Genomic DNA, 24,619 nt, shown 5'->3' on the forward strand with positions numbered 1-24,619 from the left:
CCAATAGGAGTGGTTTGTTGTCCCGAAGCGTTTGGGTGTTTAAATGTATGGCTGTGTCACTGTTTATAATTTGTGTAATTCACTGCTATTCGAGTGTTTTTTTTTCTTAAAAGTATCTTGTGTATCGTTGTACTTGTCGTAACTATCATATCGATGGCTAACTGCGGTAAGTTATTACCCATGTGTACCTCCCCTACGCAATGCCGTACGGCGATGTAGGTGAAATGTAAATAAAATAAATAAAAAGTACTTGGCTTTTTTCGCAGCTATTTAACAAATCGTAAGCAATACGCAGTAGTTAGAGACAATGAATCTTCACTAAAGACAGTAAAAACGGGCGTTCCGCAAGGGTCGGTACTGGGTGCAATACTCTTTTCTCTCTTCATTAACGATTATCCTAGATCACTCACATTTTCGAATTCTCCTTATCGGCGGATGATACAGCTCTAATAATTCCACGACAGTCACTACAGAAAGCAGAAGAAATCGCTCAAAGTGAGATGCATAATACTTTAGCACGGTTTGAAACAAAGAAACTTATTTTAAACTCCAAGAAGACCAAGTATGTAGTATTTTCTTCTAACCGAAAAACTACTCCTACTAAGTGCAACTTGCACCTCGTAAGCACACAAACTCAACAAATTAGTAGTTATAAATATCCAGGAATAACTCTCGACTCGTCGCTGCAGTGGGCTCCACATTATGAACAAGTAAATGAAAAATTGCTTTTGGTTGTTATACTATATAAGGCGCGGAAACTCTTCCAACCCCAAACATTACGGCTCATTTATTTCAGCATTTTTCACTTCCATTTACCAACCTGCATAGAATATTAGGGTTTCACCTACGCCTCGTATATTGATCTTTTAATCAAAATTCAGAAACGTGCAGTGAGAATAATTGCATCGGCCACTAAAGACGCGCCCTCTGCACAACTTCTTGCACAGTTAAATAAAATGCCACTCATCCAAGCTCGGGACTATAACACAGCTATACTAATACACAGAACACTAACCACGAACAAGCCAGATCTCTCATCAATATTTATCAGGCCTACAAGGGACACTAGACAAGCTGAGTATAATAAATTCAACTTGCCGAAAGCTCATGATGTATACGGTCAACGTTCCCTATCATTTGTCGGCTAAAAATATGAAATGAAATACCCAGCTTAATACGAAAACTTCCAAATGCTATTCCATCATTACAACCTCAGTTCAAAGCGTGTATATAGGATTACCTACTTTTGCTTTTTGCTTTGGATTGCAATTTATGCTGACGTTTATGGTATGGATCCAAAACTAGCCACATAGGCTATGGATCCAGATGACACTGTCAACCATGCTATAGTAAATTATTCTTGAATAAAGATTTCCTTTCTTTTATTGTTCTTCTTTTCTTTCATATGACGGTGAAGGCAAATGGTGTATTTGAACTGTGTTTTTAACCATGCAACACTAGAGAGCATATTATTGCAATAATGAGATAGAGAACAATGATAATAATGCAACACAATAGAACTTAGTGAATATTTAAAAAAACTTGCACCAGGTTGTCGTCGCTATGCTAATGCCCACATCTGCACACTGTGCACCAAGTCTTGTTGTTTTGGTTTTTTTTATTCGTCACATAGTAATATTATATACAGGATACATTTGTCCTGAAATACGTCAAGTTGGGATCCTTCAGTATGCCTATATATGTGTTCTGTCCCATGGAACAGGTTTCACAGCAATACCTCTAACTTAACCCATTAAACGCCGCTACTAGATGGGGCGCGACAAAACAAAAGAAACTCTTTCAGCTTCGCTAGAGGGTAGAGTTGTGCATGGAAAGCAAATTTTATTTCACTGGCATCAGTAGTTTGCAAAATTCAGTGTGTTCCCAAATGGGAACAATGGCTCTAAATGTATGTGTGCTGGGGTTGCTTCCTTCCTGCCCGCCGGCCAGAAGCAAGGCGTGGTACTCCATGCGCGCTTTATTTTCTCGCATGGTAGGCAGCCGAACAGTGAATGTGGAGGGGGACGCTACACATCTGGCACTTCATTCGTGTGTTTTTGTTGCACTGGCGGCACCGGCTCTGCTTTCCCAACGGCACCAAATGATGACCATGGCCTTCCTTGCTGTGGAAAACAAGAGCACCTGAAGGGCCAGGCCGTTCTCGAGTGTCCAGCCTCTTGGTCAGCAGACCTTGGACAATGATCCTCGTGAACTGAAGCTGGTCAAGTGGCGGTTCACTACCTAGTTCTGTGTACAGCCTCCAGGCTGCAACACGCAGTGTTACAAGCAGATTGCTCAGTAAGGGCCAATACCACTTTTTACCATGTAAGCAAGGACGATAGTCGCTTATGAACCTGTCAAGTAGGTCGACACCACCCATATGCTTATTATACTGTTCTATTACTCTCGGCTGGGGCACTGGAACTCGCTTTCGCTCCTTTTGGCTGTAGCGGGTGGCTGTGGCGGTTGGGTGAATGTCATCATAATTTGTGGCAACGCACACACACCTATTGTCATTCCACTTGACAGCAAGGACGTCGCCATCACACATAAAATCAAAAGATCCTCTTGCTTGACTGGCTAGTTCCTTCGAGTCCGGAAGTGGGCATTTCTTCAGCCTGACCTCCCTGACGGTTCCTGTTGCTCTGAACCCACGTTCTTTCAGTTCTTGCAGTAAGGCATGCGATGTGAAAAAATTGTCCATAAATATAACATGATTTGTTGGCACATCAACGCACTTGAGAGCGTTCAACACAACCCGTGTTCCAAGCGGTACATTCGTGCTTTCGCCTTCGGTTTTCCCGCAGTAGATATCGATGTTGAAGGGATACCCTGATGAAGAGCAAAGGATCCATTGCTTGTAACCAAAGCGTATTGGTTTTCCCTTTATAAACATCTTACAGCTGTGCCGACCAAAATACGGCACCATTTGCTCGTCCACGCTGAGATTCTTCGAAAAAATTCCGAACTGCTGAAGGGAGCGGTTGACAAGCCTAAGTAGCGGTCTTACCTTCGCCATCTTGTCACCCTTTTCAAGGTTTTCACTATTACACGCGTGGATGTACCTTTTTATTAGTCGGAATTTCGCGCGGCTCATTGTATTTGCCACCAAAGGAACACCGAGGTCCTCAGCTTTCGACCAATAGAGGTCAGAGCGTGGGAGTTTGTGGTAACCACTCAAGAATAGAATGGCGACAAACTGAAGTGTGTCTTTTTCAGTTATGCAGACATTGTGGTCGTTCTGTTGCTGGGCATAACGATTGGATTCGTCAGTTATGAGGCCTATAATTTCCTTGTTCAGTAGGCGGGCAAAGAGATCAAAGGGCTCCTCATCCACAAGCTCGGCATGGCTCACTCGAAGTGGCTGAAGCTCCGTCTCAACTATTGGGCCCGAATACTGAGTAGTTCGCCTCCAGACAAGGGAATCTCGAGATGCTTTTTTCGGTCTAGGTGGTGCTACTTCCTGGAAAGCTTCCTCACATTTGTCAGTACCAGTCGTGTGGACTTCAACCTCACCTGCAACATCACTTGGTAGAGCGCCTACGACAGCGATATCACTGTCGCCCTCCTCTTCATCCGTAACAACATCGTCCGCACTCGGTGGGGGTAGCAGCACAACATCTGCTACTTGTGCAGAATCGTCGGCGAGAACCATTTCCAACGCTTCCTCCAGTGTAAGGAACTTTTTCCGTGGCATCTGGGGAAAACACTCGTTGAAGCCGACATACAAGCGTCGCTGTACCGTTGCCCCCACTTCTCGCCAACGTTCCCAAATGGGAACACGCAGACATTTGTCGTCATATTTTACATTGTCCATGCAAACAGCTACTCTATTTCGCGTGTCCAAATACTAAACACATTCAAAAATAAGGTACAATAAATAATTATAACTAGGCAGTTAAAAAACTTACTTTTTTTCGCTGAGATGCTCCGTGCGGCGGACGGCCGTGTTCACGCAACAACTGCCATAAAGTTGTCACCGCATAACATAAAGTACGAAACTAACAAGGGACTTTATTTGCTTCCAAATAAAACTTTGAACATTTTTAAAGATGTTCTTAGTGAATATTAGCAGTTTTTTTGTAAACTTTAGTAACTATGGCTTCAGAATTTCACCACGTGTTGTGTTCCCAAATGGGAACAATGGCGCCAAATGGGTTAAGCCACTAAACTAGCCATTGCAGGTAAAAGATACAGGGTAAAAAAACCTAGGTAAGAGTATACCTAGGCCTCTGTTGCTGAGAAGGGGAACTGCTGGAAGGCGTCTGATGTTTGGCTATGAAGCTGCTTCGTCCTCAAAGCTGGCAATGAAACGGCTGCAGTCTTGAAACTCAAGTGAAAAATTAGACATAGCGATTTCACATAGAGCACGCAACAGCTCCCCGCAAGTTAATATTGGATTACTTCCGCTGCTACGCTGAGTTTTGTATGTTGTTCAGCGCACATTATTGGTAAAATAAGCTTGCCAAAATTTTATATTTTAACAGGATTTGCTCTTTACAACTAAAGCCGTTACCCAACTCATGCACTTATGCACTTAAGCCATGAAATCTTTACTGATCACCTAAACTGAATTGCTTCTAAGACAAATTATTTCAGTCAAGTGGATGCATAATTTATGAGTGTCACTGACATATAATACCAAGGTAGTATCTCTTTTTGCAATAGACAATGGCGGACCTAAAGCACATTTTTCTCACATTTGGGTTGATCAGCCAGCCATTTCTTTTATTTTTCTGACCAGCAGCAGGAATTGCGTTAATACTCGTGCACGGTAGGATCACACTGTCTAGTGTGATAAGATCCCGAGTTTGAAAGCGTAACTTGTTTATGTGAACTTGGTATCTAGAAATAAAAATTGAATATATTTGTACTCAATGGCGCTGCAGCAAAACAAAACATTAAACAAGTCGATGCATCAGGTGCACAGAGCCGGCAGTTGAATCATAACCGTGTACAAGCGCCGATTACATAGATATAGCATAGTGCTTGCATGGGAGGCGTAGTCGCTGCCGCAACAAATAACACAGCCACCTAGCTACGCTCCCTTAACCTACCGCCGCCAACGCTATCGCGTAAATTGATGGGTTTCGTCAAGCCAACCGCATCGTTTTCTGCCCGCCGAGGGTCGAGTGACGGCGTATCCGGTAATCTGAACCCAAGCAGAACACCTGTTGCCGCCAAGCAGTACGTCAACTAAAGAAATTGTTAAAGACCAAAGTCGACGGGTGCTGGCTCACGAAGGTGCACGGCTACGCCAAGCATGTGACATACCCATAGAGTCAATGGGGCCGGTTTTCGCAGGCGACGCCAGCGCCGCCTGGATTCTAACGGTAGTTGCACTGATACTAGAAAAATGTTTACTTACGAATACTAGGTGATCTTTTGAATATTATTCACATATAATATAAATTTAAAAACATCAGGCGACGTCTGAATAGTTTGTAGTTGCTTGGAAAGTTAAACGTGTATCGAAAACGCAATATGACGCTTGTAGTGGGGGGGGCAGCAGACGACCGACCGCCAACGTCGTCTGCTTCTGCTATTGCTGCTGCGCTGCCTGCTTCCTCTGGCCAGCTGTATCCCAGTTTATCTCACTCGCATAATATAGATATTTTTCTTCTTATTCGGCACTCAGAATTAGCTCGGCCTATGCAGCCGCGCGAACCTTTGAAGGTTGGCACTGCTGTATTGGCCGAGCGAAATCACAACGCCCATCAAACCAACTTGCCGCAAATAAACAGCTTTATTATAACAGCATCGATGTTTACAGTAAATATAAGGTACGTGAATAGCGTTTCCGGAGATATACTGGTGCGTAACATGCATAAGTGTTTATGTGCAAGAAGATAGTACACACAGTGAACACAAGCTGTCCGCCGCTGAATGAAGAAATACAGCCGACATTATAGAGCCGTCGCAGGCTGGTATGTTGCTAAAGTTCCTCCACTTTTGTAGCTGAAGATGTCACACCACTTCGTTCACAATATTCAACAAACTGCGGCTCTACTTGAGCATAAACACGTTGCTTTCACAAGGGCGAATGCGTCGCAACGTACTGTTCGTCTTCTGGCCCAGACGGCCTGCTCTCTCTCTCTCATGCCGTTACCCATTCGAGAAGTTGTCACAATATAAATCTTTTCAACGTTTAAGCTGAATTTGCTTCAAAGAGGTTAAAATTTAAAGAGAAATATTTTTGTGTACGTATTGGCTTAATGCGTTAGAAATCAAGTTTACAAGATAAAGGCTTAACTGGCACTTCGATTACCGCCGCCGGTGGTGCGCTGCCTGCCGTTTTGATGGTGGTGACATCCCAAGGCTTGGACGCGAAACACGCCACATGCCACAGGCTTGGCTCCGCGCAGCAATCGCGCATTGCCTGCACAATCAGCGTCGTGGGCGCAAAGAGACAGAAGCCAACCCGGAACGTACCGGCAAATCTGCACAGTGCGCGCTTAGCAAGCGACCTACTGCACGCAATCGTACGAGGGGATTGGCGCCACGTACGCGGCAGCAAGCGTGGGCGCAAAGAGAGAGACGCCAACCCGAAGCGTACCGGCAAGTCTGCACTGTGCGCGCTTAGCAAGCGACCTACTGCACGCCATTGTACGAGGGGATTGGCGCCACGTGCCCGGCAGCGGCGTGGGCGCAAAGAGACAGACGCCAACCCGAAGCGTACCGGCAAATCTGCACAGTGCGCGCTTAGCAAGTGACCTACTGCACGCAATCGTACGAGGGGTTGGCGCCACGTACGCGGCAGCGGCGTGGGCGCAAAGAGACAGACGCCAACCCGAAGCGTACCGCCAAATCTGCACAGTGCGCGCTTAGCAAGTGACCTACTGCACGCAATCGTACGAGGGGTTGGCGCCACGTACGCGGCAGCGGCGTGGGCGCAAAGAGACAGACGCCAACCCGAAGCGTACCGCCAAATCTGCACAGTGCGCGCGTAGCAAGTGACCTACTGCACGCAATCGTACGAGGGGTTGGCGCCACGTACGCGGCAGCGGCGTGGGCGCAAAGAGACAGACGCCAACCCGAAGCGTACCGGCAAATCTGCACAGTGCGCGCTTAGCAAGCGACCTACTGCACGCAATCGCACGTGGGGATTGGCGCCACGTGCCCGGCAGCGGCGTGGGCGCAAAGAGACAGACGCCAACCCGAAGCGTACCGGCAAATCTGCACAGTGCGCGCTTAGCAAGGGACCTACTGCACGCAATCGTACGAGGGGTTGGCGCCACGTACGCGGCAGCGGCGTGGGCGCAAAGAGACAGACGCCAACCCGAAGCGTACCGCCAAATCTGCACAGTGCGCGCTTAGCAAGCGACCTACTGCACGCAATCGCACGTGGGGATTGGCGCCACGTGCCTGGCAGCGGCGTGGGCGCAAAGAGACAGACGCCAACCCGAAGCGTACCGGCAAATCTGCACAGTGCGCGCTTAGCAAGTGACCTACTGCACTCAATCATACGAGGGGTTGGCGCCACGTACGCGGCAGCGGCGTAGGCGCAAAGAGACAGACGCCAACCCGAAGCGTACCGGCAAATCTGCACAGTGCGCGCTTAGCAAGCGACCTACTGCACGCCTGTGCAAATCTGCGCAGTGCGCGCTTACTAAGCGACCTACTGCACGCAATCGCACGATGGGATTGGCGCCACGTACGCGGCAACGGCCTGGCGCAGATCTACACTTGCATCGCAGTATTGAGTTGACACATTTTAAGACCACGGTTAGGCCGCGACTTGGCGGCTTAGCTCGCCTCGCACTGCACGTAACTTCTCTGGTAGTTGCTTGCACTTGGGGAAACATCTCGAACGCTCACAGCCATCCAATTAACAACCATGAATGGTTGTTAATGGTTGAACCATGAAATAGCAATCATGAATGCACCGAAAAGCTCTCTTTTGAAGTACTAGTAGTTTCTGATAGTGGTCAAGTGATTTGTCGCAACCCTAACGTGGCCCTGCCGCCAAGCGATTAGAATGACGGTAATAGATTTTTACAACAGAAATCAAAAGACACGACTGACGAAACCTTCTGCTTCTCCCTCCTTCCGTGTCGTGCCGGTGAGCGAGAAGCATGCCACAGACTTGGCTCCGCGCAGCAATCGCGCATTGCCTGCACAATCAGCGGCGTGGGCGCAAAGAGACCGACGCCAACCCGGAGCGTACTGGCAAATCTGCACAGTGCGCGCTTAGCAAGCGACCTACTGCACGCAATCGCACGAGAGGTCCTCTCAGTCCAGTAATACTACGGCTGCCACTGCGCCCGCCCAGTACGCAACACCAGCTGCCGCTGATCATACAGATATGAGCTGGACACAACAGCCTCCCACTGGTATTGCCCTGCTCAAAACTCTGCGGATTATTCTTTTCTTCCCGGCTGTCTTTTCGAAGGCATTCACTTATTAAGTACACTGGCAATTGCAGTGCTGCATGCGGTTCGCGAGCTCGAAATATAGCATTAGGGGGCCACTTCCCTTTTCTTTTCTCTCGGGAAGCCACCGCACGTTGCCTTCCGCAAACAGCTGGAGTTTTCATTTGGATACTTTTGTAGCATTCCACGTTGCGGGTGCCGGGCCTGCGTATTATATAATGTGCTTATTATATTGCGTTATAGCAATTACTGTCACTATTTCGCCCTTTGAGCCCAAATCGAAGTTTTGTTTATTTCCTGATGAATGTACTAGTATATACCACCAGTAATTATTTTCTCATTAAGTAACATACGATTAACACAGCCCATCCTTCTCGTAACCGCTGCTTTTGACTCTGCCCAAGTCTACAGGAAACGGAATGTTGACATTAGAAGGTTGTGCCATAACACTGCGCACAGCTGCGGCGCCTAGACCTCAACAGGGCGCTGCAGGTGCAGGTGCCCTCGAGCAACGCGTGCCGAGAGGGGGTTGCGGTATGCATTCGACAAGCATTTGCAACAGACGTCAATCTAGCAGCGCAGCACGGCGGTGGTATCCGGACAGCTTGACGGTGAGGCCTTAACTTCTGCTTTAGGTCCTTTAGTACCAAATGTTATCAAATCTACCATTTTCGTTTTAAGCCTAAAGCATATGTGTCAGTTTGCGCAATGCGCTGATCAGATGAATGGCGTAAGTTTTCAGTGTTCCGAAATCAGGTAATGCGCCGTTTTTTTTTTACAATCTTTCGTCCGAGAAGTTCTTACTTTCCTCCTCTGGGCGGGGTTTTATTTCGCTGTCCTCGATGTAGACACAAGTACGAATGCGGTGCATCTCCGCCAGCCGCATAGAGGAGACGTAATAGATGCGGCGTAAGGCTGGGCTGTCATATTGAGCGTAATGCTAGGGGCTGCCATTTTAACTGAAATACTATTTAGATGACATACAAGATACGTTCAAACGAGCGCAAGATTAGAAGACAAATGCCTGTACTCTATTACGGCGCGATGGCTTTACGTTCCCAAATACCTTTCGCACCATGCAGAGATCGGATAGGTTAGAGCTTGTTCAAACCGGCCATTATTCATTCTTCATTTTTTCAACGGAGCCTCTTTTACAACACCATCAAGGTCTCGCGAACAACATATAAGTACTTGACTTCTGGCTGTTCCTCTAGAGAAGCAAATAACCGTGTTGTGTTACAGAACTGAAACATTAACAGGTCACATAGGCATATTGTGCTGTCATGAAATGTCAACTCTCATGCCCACAGCCAGCGAAAGAGTAACAGAAGGAAATCAGGTGTTATACTGATGCCATTCATTTACATATTATTTTCTGGTAGGACAACCTGGCTGCTTCCCCAGCGCATTTTTCTGCTAGACATGGGTCAGGTATGGCCTGCAGCATAATGTAATAACGAACAAAAATTCGCAGGAAAGTGAGCGTGGCACCATGAACTTTCTCTTAATGCCCTCTTGTAGGCAATGCTTAAGTCAAAGTACGAAGGAAACTAGTCGTCGAGTTTATTACGCTATGGCGCAACATTTATGAAACGTTTGATGAATGGGAATTTCTCGTACCGCTTCCTTTTTTACATCGGCAGGCAGTCGCAGGAAAAATGTTATCCGCACAAAAACTTTATATATTACAAGGCGTGCAATGCTTCCACGTGAATAGATTGTTCTAGGTAATAATATCATCTTCGGTGAAAACAATTCTTGTGTTGCAGATGAAGGCAGAGATTCGCGACAACATCGTTCACTCGCCATACCCAAACGTCGAGGTTCCCGTTTACGACTCTACGTTTTCATTCTTCAAAAGCAGGGTCGGGAGGTTCGGCGAGCGCACCGCACTTGTAAGTAAGCTGCAGTTTCAATGGGGATATTGCCCTCGTAAAATTAAAGATAAGTTTTATTACCCACTGGTTTTCCTCAACACTAAAATACCACTCTGCGTTCGCCATATCGTTCACCGGATATGTGTCTGCTGCTGAACGCGTCTCGAAGAGGCAGTCACCATATAGTAGCACGCAGGTCGCACGGCAGAGGACTTGCATAGTCATCCTGCGTGTGTGCGCTCCAACGCACCGATGCGCAATGACTTATCAAGTCCCAGCAAGACAATAATTATACATGGTGCAACAGCACACAAAAAAAGCCCTGACGAAGTACGATCGCAATCAGAGGAGTTTGCAAACGCTACACGCCACACCAAATTTGCCTTCTACATATTGCTTTTAAGGTCTTGAAAAGACTGTCTTTTTTAGCGAGTTATCATGACTTTTCCGTTTCGGGTACGTCTTTAGCCGTTTACCGTGGGCCGATACCGCAGACAGTGTAGCCTGAAATGGGGAACAACATGTACAACTGGGTGTGTGCCCCTGGGATCAGTGGTGGGTGTGATGTACTGAATATATATATATACGAAGGAAGTATTTCTTTGGATCCGCTGTTTAATAAGTTAAAAGAAGTGCAGGCACACGTAGACACATTTTAATTTCGACGTTTCGGCCGGGGTCCGGCCTTCATCACGAGTGCGATTGCAAGCACACAGAGGTCAATTCATACATTTTCTCTGTAACCAATAAAGAAAAAAAATAAGACGAAAGTTACCTGGCCTATGCCCACAGGCACACGTACATTTAGTGACGTCATGCATACCAACACATGCAATGACTCATGTCAAACTCAACGGAAACAGGAGAGATCGAGAGACATCAACGTGACTACAAACTTGCGCGTGCATACAATGTCGGGAACATAAAAAGAAAGTCGTACCTGATTCATGACCACAAGCACGTGTACATTTAGTGACGTCATGCATACCAGCACGTACATTCATTCATGTCAAACTCAACGGTAATAGGAGGGAGCGAGAGACATCACCGCGACTAAAAACTTCGGGCGCATATACAGTGGAGCTATAATGTGACTCCAAACCTGCGCGTGCGTACAATGACGTAAAAAATTGATTGATAGGTAAATTATGAGTAACCCACACGTCAACAGATGCACATTCAGTCGTGTCCACAAGGGATGAATGACGCAACCAATTTCAAAGGTATGCTGTATAAAGGGTATGCAAAGGTACAAATGGTATGCGAGGGATGGCAGCTGTCAGGAGAGTGTTCCTTTTCTTTTTTGTTTGAGGTTGCTTCAACTATTGTATGACCACGAGGACGGTCAGTGCACCCCAACCTGCTATGGGACACCCGCACTGTGGCCTTGCACTTTCCTCTGAATTCCACTAACTGCGTTCTGTTGTATTCTTTGTACAAGTGACATTCGTTGTGTTTGCGCGCAAGCTGTTTCTTATACGAATTCTATGTGTGTATAAAAAAACAAAAAAATAAAAAATATAAGGATTAATGAAAAATTCTGCGACAAGGTGAAGAAGTAAACATGCACACAGCAGAAGGGCGAGAAAAATTTGTAATTATGAGGCAGAAGTATACATATCACTTGTGAACATGCCGTATAGTACGTGCATTTATGTTCGTTAAGAAATGCATAAGGCAACCAGGAAAAATGTTCATGGGAGCACCAAACAAGTGATATTGTTTGTGTTGGCGGGTAAGCTGTTTTTTATACAAACGTTATGCGTGTATGAAAAATAAAGTAAAATGTAAATGAAGATTATATGACAAGATGAAGTAAATACCATAACAGAAGGGTGAGGAGAATGTCTAATAAATGAGACGGAAATATACACATAACTTCGTAAGTATGCCATATTACACATGTATATAATCGGTAGGAAATGCATGAATCAACCAGGAAAAATATTCATTGGTGCACCAAACATGCCAAAATGCCTCTTATTCGTGAGGCATGCACTGTCTGATACACAGAACATAATATGAATGGCACACCCCAAACAGAGACACTCAAAAACAAACTTTTATGGTTATCAATCTGCTCTAGTTCCCTTACAACAACACTATTCTTTGCAATAACTGCGACGCCACCGCCTCGTGAGCCCCTATCTTTTCTAAACAGCTGGTGGTTTGGCGAAACGATTTCATCATCATGCACCCCATCGTGCAACCAAGTTTCAGATATAACACACACATGAGGATCGTAAACCAGTAAAATATCCTGCAGTTTCTCTATTTTGTTGACAATACTTTGGGCATTTAGTGAAAGCAGCCGGAACTGCTGCGACCGTGGCTGCTATTCGGTGGGTGTTGAGCGCATTTCTGCCCTGCCTTTTTTCTTTGGAATTAGTTTTCGAGTGTTTAGTACGTCATCCCAAAAGAACAAGTCGTCGTCAACTCGAATCTTATCATGAATAAGGCGAACTTTTCTGCCGCTGTCTTTTTTTCTTGCGCACTGCTCCATAGAAGACGGCGCTTGCGCAGCGTGTCTGCACAATAGTCATTTTGCAACGATATGCCTGTTCCCTTCAATTTTCGTGCGTTTTTCAAGAGAGCTTGTCTTTCAGAATAATCCTGCAAGAACGCAATGACTGGCCTTCGTGTGGGCGCTTTTCCTAGTCTGTGAATTCGCGCCACAGATGTACAGTTTATTCCTAACTTATCCTGAAAGACATCCCGGACAACCTTATCCCGCAGTACCGCTTCCGTTTCATTCGGATCCTCAGAAAGTCCAAAAACTATCAAATTCGAACGGCGGCTGCGGTTTTCCAAATCAGTAAGTTTTTCTTGTTGGGTTTTAAGTATTTTCTGTACTGCAGTCACAGTCGCATTTACTTCTTCGTTGTCGTGGTTCTTTGCTTTTAATTCAATCATACTGCCTTCCAAGTTGTTTAAACGCTTTTCAAAACCATGCATCGCTTTCTCCGTCGACTCAAGGCGTCCTTTCAAAGAAGCAATGTCTTCTCTAATTGCCTGTTGGCCACTCATTAATGACTGGAACATTTCCTCAACGGTTGGACCCGGGTTCTCTTCTATATCGCCACATACTAAGAGCTTGCAAGAATTAAAACACTCATATGCAATACTCATACACACATGTGGGCACGGCAGTACAACCAGAAATCTATCATCACTGCGTATTGTGCTATTGTAACTAACCTGTACAAGAAGAATGAGACGCATAGTCAGCGATGTGCGCCCTGCGCTTTCGCCGTGCCCACTGGCAAGTCCATCGTGCAGTGCTGTCTTTATAGGAGTTAAATCCGTTGACGTCAGGAACCCGTGACTTGTAATCACTGCATCATCCCTGAATGGAAGGAAGCATGCAGCTTCACGGTCAATATCGCATGTTGTCGCTGTTGTAAACGGCTTGACTGAAGGCGCAGCAAGGGAGCTGGCGGATGACGAGCTGGCGGTTCCTTTGAATGTGAGCTGAACTTCTGTATTTGAAATGATTCGCAAGCTTCTCTCTCGTAGTGAGTGGGGAATCCGGATTTCAAAATGGTGGCCTTATATTTTTCGAAAGGATGGCCTAGTGTGTTCACATGTTTTGAGAGGGAGAGCTGCGGTATAGATTTTACATGTGATTTGTGATTATTAAAGCGTAGCCTAATAGGGGTTTCCGTTTGTCCGATGTATTGTGTGCGGCAAATGGTACATTCGAAGGAGATCTTCTTCTTTCTGAGGTTTTACGTGCCAAAACCAGTTCTGATTATGAGGCACGCCGTAGTAGAGGGCTCCGGATTAATTTTGACCACCTGGGGTTCTTTAACGTGCATTACAACGCAAGCACACGGGCGTTTTTACATTTCGCCTCCATCGAAATGTGGCCGCCGCGGCCGGGATTCAATCTCGCGATCTATACATTCGAGGAGATAGACAACGTTACAAGTGTCGCAGTTGTAATCCCTAGATTTTGAATGAAAATGAAGACGTGGTGCTTTTGGCCACATTAGCGGTATTCATCACGGGGCAGAGCCTGCATCGAGGTTTTCCGCATGGTGCGCAGCCTTTGAAGTTATCTGAGTGAATTTTGGAGGCTTGCGCACCCTGCGGAAATGGGGCATGTAAGGCTTTCGCCTTAACACTTGCGCTACGACTTTCTGTTGCTCAATGCGTGCTACATAAAAGTGTTTTTCCGAGCGTTAAAAAACGCCCCGATTAAGGGCTTCTTTAATAGTAAATGCCTCGAGAGACCAGTCGCCCGGCAATTTTGCGTGCATTCGCGGGTTTCTTTCACACTCGGGAAAGTACTTTTATGTAGCACGTGTTGAGCAACAGAAAGCTGTATCGGAAGTGTTAAGGCGAAAGCCTTATATGCCTCATCGCACAATGACCTTCAAACAACCTTGAAAAGAAAAACTCCGGGTCGATGCTTGTGCGAATGCAAAACTGCCCCTCGCGCTCGTGCCACTGCTCGCGCGTTCGTCGTAGTCTTCTTCCACAGCTGGCTCCGATGCCGCTGTGGCACTGGCCCCCTGCCACTCGGTGCGGCGATTTCGGTGAGCTCTGTCGTGCGCTTCGATGGACTTCGACGGAGATGGTATAAAAACACACAGTTGTTACAATTCTTCATAAACATACCGTAATTATGACGAATACTGTGCCAAGTGTGCAATCAGGCTTTCGCCTTAACGTTTTACAAACGTGTAACACTTGCTTAATCTTTATAGCGAAGCTATGTACATCTACCAACCAACGGTTCTTTCGTGTGCCCAGCAAGAAACTTCCGAAAAAAAGTACAAAACAAGCATCAAAATCACATGACAGATGATAAGGTCCCTGTTGTCAGCAATTGAAGGCACAAACAGCATATCTTCATTGCCATATCTTCGCTACGCAGAAACCGTTCCAGCCGCACAACCGAGCACTTGTTTTCCAACAAAGAAAAAAACAAAACACAGCGCAAGCGCCGCACGTCTGGCAAAGTACCCATTTGGCAATCACTCAGTTCGTGAGCTATATATAATAAAAGGGAAACCGCTCTCGCAATTCAATTCAAGCACAAGTTCCTCGACGTGGAATTTGGCTTCTCCTGTGGCATGTGTGATCGCCTGTAGTTCCGTGACGACTTGTGGCGCATCTCCGCCGTACAGAACGCAGCAAAGAAAAGCAGTGCCCTCGACGTTCTCGCTCGTGCATTCCCCGCACAAGCCGTGTCTGCTTTCGAGGTGTGCAGACCTTGGCCAAGAACGTTGCAAGCATCAAAACAGAAAACATAAGCGTATACCACACTGACCACAAAGCAGTGGTGAATGTCGATGTGCAAAAAAAAAATTTCATGTACTGCATCTTACCGCATATTCTTTTCTTTAATAATTCCTTTAGTGAATCTCAACAGCTGCGCTAACATCCACCTATATATATATATATATATATATATATATATATATATATAATGAACGAGAAGAAAGGAAACCGAGTGGCCCGATTTTTATTTAGCCCGATAAAAATCGGGCCATTCGGTTCCCTTTCTTCTCGTTCATTACATAACGAGGGCTCGAATCTGGCAACATTGATGCCTTCAGGTAGCATATGTGGGTTTATTGACCAGTTGCCATTACCCAAAAAAGATGACGTGCTCGTGACACCTGCAGCAGAAAGGATGTTCCACATCCGCACCTAGGCTTGTGAGTGGTGGCGCTGGCTAACACTCCCTGGGTTAACTCTAGTTGTAAAACATAAATACCCCAGAAAGCGGATGGGAAAACGGCTCCGCGGTAGCTCAATGGTGAGAGCATCGCACGCGTAACGCGAAGACGTTGGTTCGTTCCCCACCTGCGGACAGTTGTTTTTTCATCCGTATTCATTTCCCTTAATTTATCATTTCTTTAATGCAATTAGTAAGTACTAGTAATTACCCCTATGTTGTCCTTGGTGTCTTTGTTTGTTGGCTTCTTATAATATATATATATACATACAGGGTGCCGTATGGCGGAGGGACATTGGCGATCATGCGGCGAATTTCGCGGCCACCACAAGTTGTGGGCGTCGCCGAGTGCCCTTATCAATACATGTAGCATCCAGTGAAATAGCTTCTAGCTGAAAGTCTTGCAGGGGGCAAAGATCGGCTACAAAAAGCCCATGTGGAAGTGCTTGCTTGATGAAGCCAAAATTCACATTGGTAAGGCAGGTTCTGTTTGCGGTAGTGCTTAGGACCGTGTAGGGTCCATCAACACCGTGCGTGAGCAGGACGTCAGTAGGAGGCGTCACGTAGTAGGAGACATCTCGAACAGCTGGCGCACATGACAATTCGACATACGTCACGGTCTTAGATGTCCGAGGAACAAAGTCGCTGCAATTTAAGCGAGACGGAGGAGGTTGGTCACTAGGTTCACAGAAGCGAATCAGTTCGAGGCGTAGGACACCGGTGGAGCAATCAATCAAAGCGGCATTGGCAGAAAGAAAATAAAGTCCAGGTATGAGGTCGTGAGCTCACTGCACAAGGACCGTAAAAATAACAACAACTTGGTGACCAGCAACGAGCTGTGCACATCCTAACAGCGACAGTCAGCAACACGTTCGACTCAGGTCGTGGGAGCTGTAAGGATCTTCTTCATGCGACGACGAAAACTGGCACTCATAACAGAGACGTGCCCCCCAGTATCAACCAAAGCTCTGACAGGGACGCCCTCAAGGTGGGCTTCGAGAATATTCCGATGGTCACGTAAGGACAACAAAAGACAACAAAAGACAACAAGGTCGACAGTGCAGCTTCACCTCCAGAAGCTGCGCAGTCTCGTTTTCCGGCGAGAAGCGACGGCTAAAGGACGGCGATGCGGCGGAGGCGACTGGGAGTAGCGGGTACCTTCCTCAGGGACATTGGGGGGAGAGGATTCAGTGCGGGGCATATAGCGGCTTGCGGTAAGGAAGGGACCAGACTAAGTGGGAAATGGGATAGAGGGCTTAGAGGGCCACTGGCTGCGGCAATAGCGAGCAGTGTGTTCAGCTCGGCTGCAGCGGAAACAGATAGGCTTATCATCGGCTGTTCTCCATTCCGACGGGTTTCTCGATCGATGAAGGGCGTATGGTCCGCGACGAGGTCTTTCAGCGGAGACTTGGGCGGCGGCAGTAGTGTTCATGGCGCAGACAGCAGAGAAGAGGCCAATGTTTGCAAATTCCTGGCGAACAATGGCCTGGATCAACGACAGCGCCTGCGTAGAGGTCTCAGATACCGTGGATTTATATGCAGCTGGATATGCGGCCTCGAGTTCTCGGGGGACGATGCGCATCACGTCGTCTGATGTGGATGGTTGACAAGAAGTTGCCTCGCAGGACGACGTTGCAGCAGTATTCGGTAGACACTCGAACTGCGGCGAGATGCGCCGACATTTCGCTTGCTCGAGACGACGGCACTCATTGATGACACTGTCAACGTGGTCATGCTGGTGAACACGAGCTTAACGAACGCGTAGTCTGCGTTGCCTTTCAAAATGTGGGCGATCTTGTCAGCCTCGGACATCTTCTGGTCAGCGTGTAGACACAAAGCCAGCGCGTCCTGTATCTACAAGTATGGTTCAGTGGACGCCTTGGTACGTACCGCCAGTTGTTTTTTGGCGGCAAGGTGTCGATAGAGAGGAGCGCCGACTCCGCCGCCGCGCAACGCATTCGCTCGGGACAAACCGTGCAACGCAAATTATACATCGCGTAGCGCCATCTGTCGAGGCGCGCGGAAAACACTCAACAGCTTGCTTCCATGTGCGCATGGGCTGAGTGGCGGAGACCGGCGGCGGCGACGGCGGTATCGGCGGCGCAGAACGGGCAGCGCGGCAGCCGCAGAGCGTGTCGTCTGCTACAAACGTGGACCGTCGGCCGTCTCAATGTGACAGCAATCAAGGAGGAGGAACAAACTTTTATTTAAACCAGCAGTTTAGCTGGCTGGGCCTAGGCCTACCACGTGGGGACATCGAGGTCTTGCCTCTTCGCCGCCTCGCAGGCTTGCTGGGTTGCCCAGAGTTGGTCGTCGAGTTGGGAGCTGCGCAGGGCGGCGTGCCATCTCGACGAGAGGGTCACGGTATTATTTGTCGGATATTGGTTTTTACATTCCCATAGCATGTGGGGAAGCGATGCTGCCTCAAGCTTACAGATCTTGCAAATGTTACTAGGGTAGGTGTCCGGGTAGATCCTGTGGTAACGTGTTAGTGAGGGGTACGTGTTTGTCTGTAACAGGCGAAGGGTGGTTGCCTGTGCTCTGTTTAGCTTGTGATGAGGGATGGGGAAGGTTCTTCTGTTAAGATAGAATGATTTCGTGAGGTCGTTGTAGCTGGTGAGGCGATCGCGTTCCGCGGGTGCACCTGCGCTGTCTCCGGCACGGTTGACAAGGCCTCGTGCTACGGAGTGAGCAACCTCGTTGAGGTTGGTGAGGTGCGGATGTACGTCGCCAGCGTGCGCTGGGAACCAGACGAGAGTGATTTGCTTCTCAAGTGAGTGAGGGGCTTGGTTTAGGATGCGTAGCGCTTGTTTTGAAATACGACCTTTGATGTAGTTGCTGATTGCCGTGCGGGAATCGCTCACGATGGTATGGCAGTCCGGATCAAGGGTGGCCAGGGCGATGGCCACTTCCTCGGCCGTCTCGGCGTTTTGGGTTACGATGCTGGCGGCATGTTTGAGCGAGCCGCTTACTGTGGTAGCCGCGGCGAAGCGGTGCCCGTCTTGATATTCAGCTGCGTCGACGAAGGTGACGCCCGTGGTGTCGCCATAGGCTTTAATGAGGGAGGCAGCCCTTGCCTTTCGACGTTCTTTATTGTAGTCCGGATGCATGTTTTTGGGAATAGGGTCGGCATGTAGCCAAGTCTGTACGTCGCGTGGAATTGGGTATTTCTCTCCATGTTGACGGTGGTAGGTGATGCCGAGTTTAGTTAGAATGTGCCGGCCCGTTTCTGTGAGGGTGAGACGCTCCAGATGAGACCGACGCTGTGCTTCGATTAATTCGTCTAGAGTGTTATGGAGTCCTAATTGGAGTAAAAATTCAGTGCCGGTGTTGTTTGGCAGTCCTAAGGCTAGCTTGTAGGCGCCGCGTATAATGATGTCCAATTTAGTCTTTTCAGCTTTGTACCAATTATGGAAGGCGGCGACGTATGTGATGTGACAGATGACGAACGACTGAACAAGGCGAATGACACTTTCTTCCTTCATGCCCTGTCGCCGGTTGGTCACCCGTTTCAGCAGCCGCGATGTATTGGCCGTCTGTCGGAGGATCTTGGATATAGCCGTTGAATTTGCGCCGTTGGCTTCGATGGTCATGCCGAGAACCCGGATAGTGGAGACCACGGGTATGGTTCCACCATCCCTCATGTGGAGTTGGATTTCCTCGTAGCGGCGTTTATGCGTAGATCGTAGTGGTGGGCGTCCACGGAGCGTGGGGCGGTATAAGAGGAGCTCTGACTTGTCGGGGGAACATCGGAGTCCCGTGCCTTCGAGATAATTTTCGACGGCATCGATGGCGTCTTGCAGAGCGGTTTCAATTTGTCCATCGCTGCCCGTAGTGGTTCAGATGGTAATGTCGTCGGCATAGATGGTGTGTTCTATGCCGTCGAGCTTCTGTAGTTCCTGTGCTAATCCGAGCATGACCAAATTGAACAGCATTGGGGAAATGACAGAGCCTTGTGGGGTTCCCGCGCATCCGAGAGTGAATTTCTCCGATTGAATATCTCCAACCGAGAGGAACGCCCTTCGGTTGGATAGAAAGTCTCGTACGTAGTTGTAGGTGCGCTCGCCGAGGTTTAGTAGGGAGATGCGTTCGAGGATAGTAGAGTGCGCGACACTATCGAAGGCGCGCTCGATATCGAGGCCCAAGATCGCCTTCGTGTGTCGGGATTTGTCGTCGAGGATTTGATGCTTGAGTTGGAGCATGGCGTCCTGGGCTGAGAGATGAGCTCTAAAGCCGATGATTGAGTACGGGTATGCGGACGTATCTTCGAGGTGAGAGTTTATGCGGGTAAGGAGTGCATGCTCCATAACCTTGCCGACGCACGAGGTTAACGAGATGGGGCGGAGATTGGCAAGGCTAGATGGCTTGCCAGGTTTTGGAATCAAAATTACCTTGGCCGTTTTCCATGATGAGGGAATGGACCCTTGCCGCCAGCAGTCGTTTATGTACTCGGTGAGTTGTTCCACCGAGGGGTCGTCTAGGTTTCTCAGAGCTTTGTTGGTGACGCCGTCCGGACCTGGGGCTGAACGGCTGTTCAATTTGCGCAGAGCAGCGTGTACCTCGGCCACGCTGAAGTCCTCATCGAGGGCTGAGTTCGAGGACCCCGTGTACGGGCCGTGAGGCTTTGCTGGCCCGGAGGGGATGTACTTTTGGCATAAGGTATTTGTGACGTGGTCCTGGCCGTGCGTCTTGGTTTCTGTGAATAGGAGTTTGGTAAGACGATCCTGCTGTTGTGAACGGGTGCTGGTATTGTCGAGAAGATGTTTTAGGATTTTCCACGAGCGGGAGTGGTGGAGTTGCCCGTCTAAAGAATTGCAAAGTTCCGCCCATTGTTGTTGATTAAGGACTCGGCAGTGTTCTTTTATATTCTCGTTAAGTAGTGCAACCTTTTTCCTGAGTCGTTTGTTGAGTCGTTGACCCTTCCACCGAGAGAGGATGGACGTTTTGGCTTCAATGAGGTGGGCAAGCCGACTATCCATACGTTCAGTCGGGGCATCGGTTTTGATAGTGCGAGTAGCCAATTGGGTATCTGATAAAAGGTCGCGCGACCAAGATTCTATATCGGTGATCGGGGTGTCTGTAGTTTCTGCTGTGCGATGTTTGCGGAAGGCGTCCCAGTCCACCCACGTGAACTCCCTCGTTCTCGTAGATACAGCTGTGAGGTGCGGGAGAGTAATTTCAATGATCGAATGATCGCTGCCGAGGTCATATTCAGTATTGCGCCATTGAGCGTTCACTACATTTTTGGTGAACGTGAGGTCGGGCGTCGTGTCTCGCGCAGTGGAGGTGCCGAGGCGTGTGGGGAACGTCGGGTCTGTGATGAGAGTGAAGCCGAGATCGTGGGAGTCTTGCCAAAGGTTACGGCCCGCAGCGGAGCAGTCTTTGTAGCCCCAACCTGTGTGCGGCAGGTTGAAGTCGCCGCCGATGACGAGGGGGCTGCTGCCTGCGGCGTTCAGGGCCTTTTTAAAGAGCGTTAGAAAGCGACTGTGGCGTAGGGACGGGGCGTTATAAATATTCAGGATGAAGATGCCGTCCGTCCGCTTTTTGTGTGGGATGAGTTCAATGAAAAGGTGTTCGGTGCGACGGTCGTGGAGATCGTGTTCGATTGCGGTGATTCTGTGTCGGACGAGCGTGGACACTCCGTGGGGGGCGTTGGCAGCGATGAAGGGTCGATATCCGGGAAGGGTGATCGGCGTGTCGTGCGTTTCCTGGAGTATGAGTACATCCGGTTCACGTGAAGATGTGCGAAGGTGTTGACGAAGAACGGGCTGTTTGTGGCGGTAGCCTCGACAGTTCCACTGCCATATCACTGTGTCGGTGTTTTTGTGCGCCATGATGATGATTTAAGATTTAAGGTTTAAGATTTAAGAGGCCGCCGGTGGCGGGGTGGGATTGTCGTGAGCGATTCCGCTCGTGTCCATGATTATAGCCGGGGTGACGGGGGTGGATGTGGTGAAAAGGGTCTGGAGGTTGTTTTCTACGGCGGTCACTCTTTGCATTACGGCGAGCAGAGCGTTGTGGAGACTTTCGACGGTGCTCTGTAGTGACACGAGCATGTCCTTGACTTCGGAACGCACCTGCCCCGTAGCTCCTCCTTGGAGGGCTCTCTTTTTTGGTGCCGGCGTCGGGGGTTCCTCTGAAGGTGTGACGCTAGGGGGTTCTGGGGCTTTGGGTGTGGGTTGTGTTTTGGCTTGCTTTAGGCTCTGAACCTCCTGTGTGAGTTTTTGAATTAAGTCGCGCATAACTGCATTTTCTCTCTTAAGTTGATCAATGACAGCATTGTCTGTGTTTTGTTTAGGTGTAGGGGGGGACGTGACCGGACCCTCTCGCGAGATGCGTGTCACAGCCTCTGCGAAGCTCACCTTTTCTGAAATCTGTCGGCCTCTTGGGGTCGACGTGGATCTTGACCGGGAACGGCCTGCTCCTGGTCTGGAGCGCGAGCGTGAGCGGTGTTTGGTGTCCATGGGCGGGAAATCACTTGGTTGAGGTGTTGATTGCTGTGGCGTACGTTGTTCCCAGAGGCGTTTCCGGATGACGTATGGCATTTTGTATTTGGCTGTGCACACTTTGTCCGCCGTGGGGTGGGGTCCACCACACAGCGTGCACTTGGGGGTGCACTGATGGTGTTGGTCGGGATTGCGGGCGCCGCAGCCTCTGCAGATCTTGTTGTTAGGGAATGGACAAACATCCATGCGGTGCCCGAGACGGCCACAATGGTAACATATGTCAATTTGCTTGCGGTACAGGGAGCAGGGGATCAGTGTTGCACCATATCGGACCAAGTACGGCACACTGGGTCCGTCGAAGGCGATGACTACGGTTGTGGTGGAACCGATGCGCTTGGCGGCCAGGGCTAGCGGATTGCGGGCATTTATGATGTTTACGTCGATTTCCTGGGCGTTGTCGGTGAGGGGAATACCTCGGATAACTCCTTTGGTAGTGTTGTCCGGGGCTGCCTCGTATGCGTTGACTTCGTGGGTGACACCATTGACATGGATAGATTTCATGCGCACGTACCTGTCAGCATTGAGCGGTCGGGGCGTGCTGATCACGACGATGTTTTGTTGAACGTTCGGGCAGATCGTGTCGTCTTGGGTTTCTTCCGGGCTAAGTTGTGTTGCTTGGAAAATGGCTGCAGTCACTGTTGGGCTGCCGACTTTGGGGATATTTAGTGCCCCTTTAGGTCTGACAATGATCTTAATTTCGTTCTTGGGTAATTGGGGCATACGTCCGGCCTTGAGGACTTGAGATTTAACGTTCTTCCGGGTTTTAGAGCGAGAGCGGGAGTCTTGCGATTGAGGTGGGTCGTCGCGAGATGAATTTTGGCCACGCTTCTCGTCGGGACGGCGGGAACGGGCGGTGCGCCAGCCCATTTCGGCGGTCATCTCTTCTGGGGTGATGTCTTCACCGATTACTTGAACCTCCATTCTCGGCGTGCAGCCGGCGCGCGCTTAGGCTTAGCGCGGCGACGGCGTAGTCGTGGCACAAAAACGTTCGTAACACCGGGAAAAGAAGTGTCCCACCTGAAAATTAGGTGTCCACGGAATCCTGGTCACTTCACGGATCGAGTGATGTAAACTTCAGGCCAATACTCGCCAGAAATCGTTGCGAAATGACTTGGTGAAGCCGGAGCCCAGCTGCTCGGAGAGCTGCTCGAGCGTCGTCTTCTTCCTCTTTCGACAGCAATCAAACACAAAAAATTTACGCGCACAAATAATAAAAGCGCAAATAAACACGCGGTAGCGCTTTTACGCACGCATACGAAACATTTTTACATGTCTTTCGAGGAAACAGACGATAAATGATGGTGTACAAAAAGACACAACAGCAGTTTTTGTTTTTCACTCCTCTACGTCTGCACGGAAGCGAAGGTGCGAAATTTTCGTCTTCCTCGCTTTGTTTACCATGTCTGCAGTATGTTTATTCATGCCAGACGGAACAAGGCTATCTTTGTACTTGTGCGTGAAGAGACTCAGCAACAGGACAGTGTTTTGTTCCCGGCTGTAAATCTGGTTATGGCAAAGGACACGAGAAGTTTTCGCTCTTCGCTTCGCCATCTGATCTTCAACTACTGCACCAGTGGCGTCAAAAAATTCCTGAAAGTAAGCGAGCGCTTAAAGCAATGGACAAAATAGGTGCGCAATACCTCGAGAAGCAGCTTATTTTTTATAGTTACTTCAGCAATGACAAAGGCGATGTCCTACTAGATGTAAAGAAAGTGCCTCGACTTCGAAGCGGAGCAGTCCCTTCAGTTTGTTTAGGGAAGCCTGGCGTAGCTCAATGATGCTGAATGCCAGGAGGAACCAGAAGACGCCAATGCAGAAGGACGGGAGGAGCTCAATTTAAATTTCTTACAGCTACACATAGTGCAGGTGCCTTTTCTTGTCCAGAGACATGCCGTAATGTAGAGAAAGAGAAAGGGAAAGAAAGACAAGGAGATTAGCCAGTGTAAATACAGGTTGGCTACCCTGTAAATTCTCAGTCTTGCCTTCGAGATGATTCCCCCAGTTATGCAGACACATAATCAGAGCTTCTCTTGTGAAATAACAAGCAGGAAACAATGGCAGGAATTCCCAATTATTATGTTTAGTGAGAATGTGGAGATTCTGCTCGCAAGAGAACCGGGCGACACGAAAAGCAACGCGAGAAACAAAGAAGCAAGCGAAGCATCTTAGCACTTG

The 24,619-nt window shown here is 48.5% G+C and overlaps 1 protein-coding gene across 1 annotated transcript in view; it reads left to right on the forward strand.

Annotated features, from left to right (window-relative positions):
- Positions 1-8,922: 8,922 nt before the first annotated feature.
- Positions 8,923-24,619, forward strand: part of LOC119444316 (uncharacterized) — a 51,160-nt gene continuing 35,463 nt past the window's right edge. The window contains exons 1-2 of the mRNA XM_037708732.2: positions 8,923-8,983; positions 10,142-10,267. Of these exons, the coding sequence (XP_037564660.2) occupies positions 10,142-10,267 (126 nt within the window). The 5' untranslated portion in view covers positions 8,923-8,983. The remainder of the gene's footprint in view (positions 8,984-10,141; positions 10,268-24,619) is intronic.

Source organism: Dermacentor silvarum, chromosome 3 (genome assembly GCF_013339745.2).
Source record: "Dermacentor silvarum isolate Dsil-2018 chromosome 3, BIME_Dsil_1.4, whole genome shotgun sequence".
NCBI lineage: Eukaryota > Metazoa > Arthropoda > Arachnida > Ixodida > Ixodidae > Dermacentor > Dermacentor silvarum.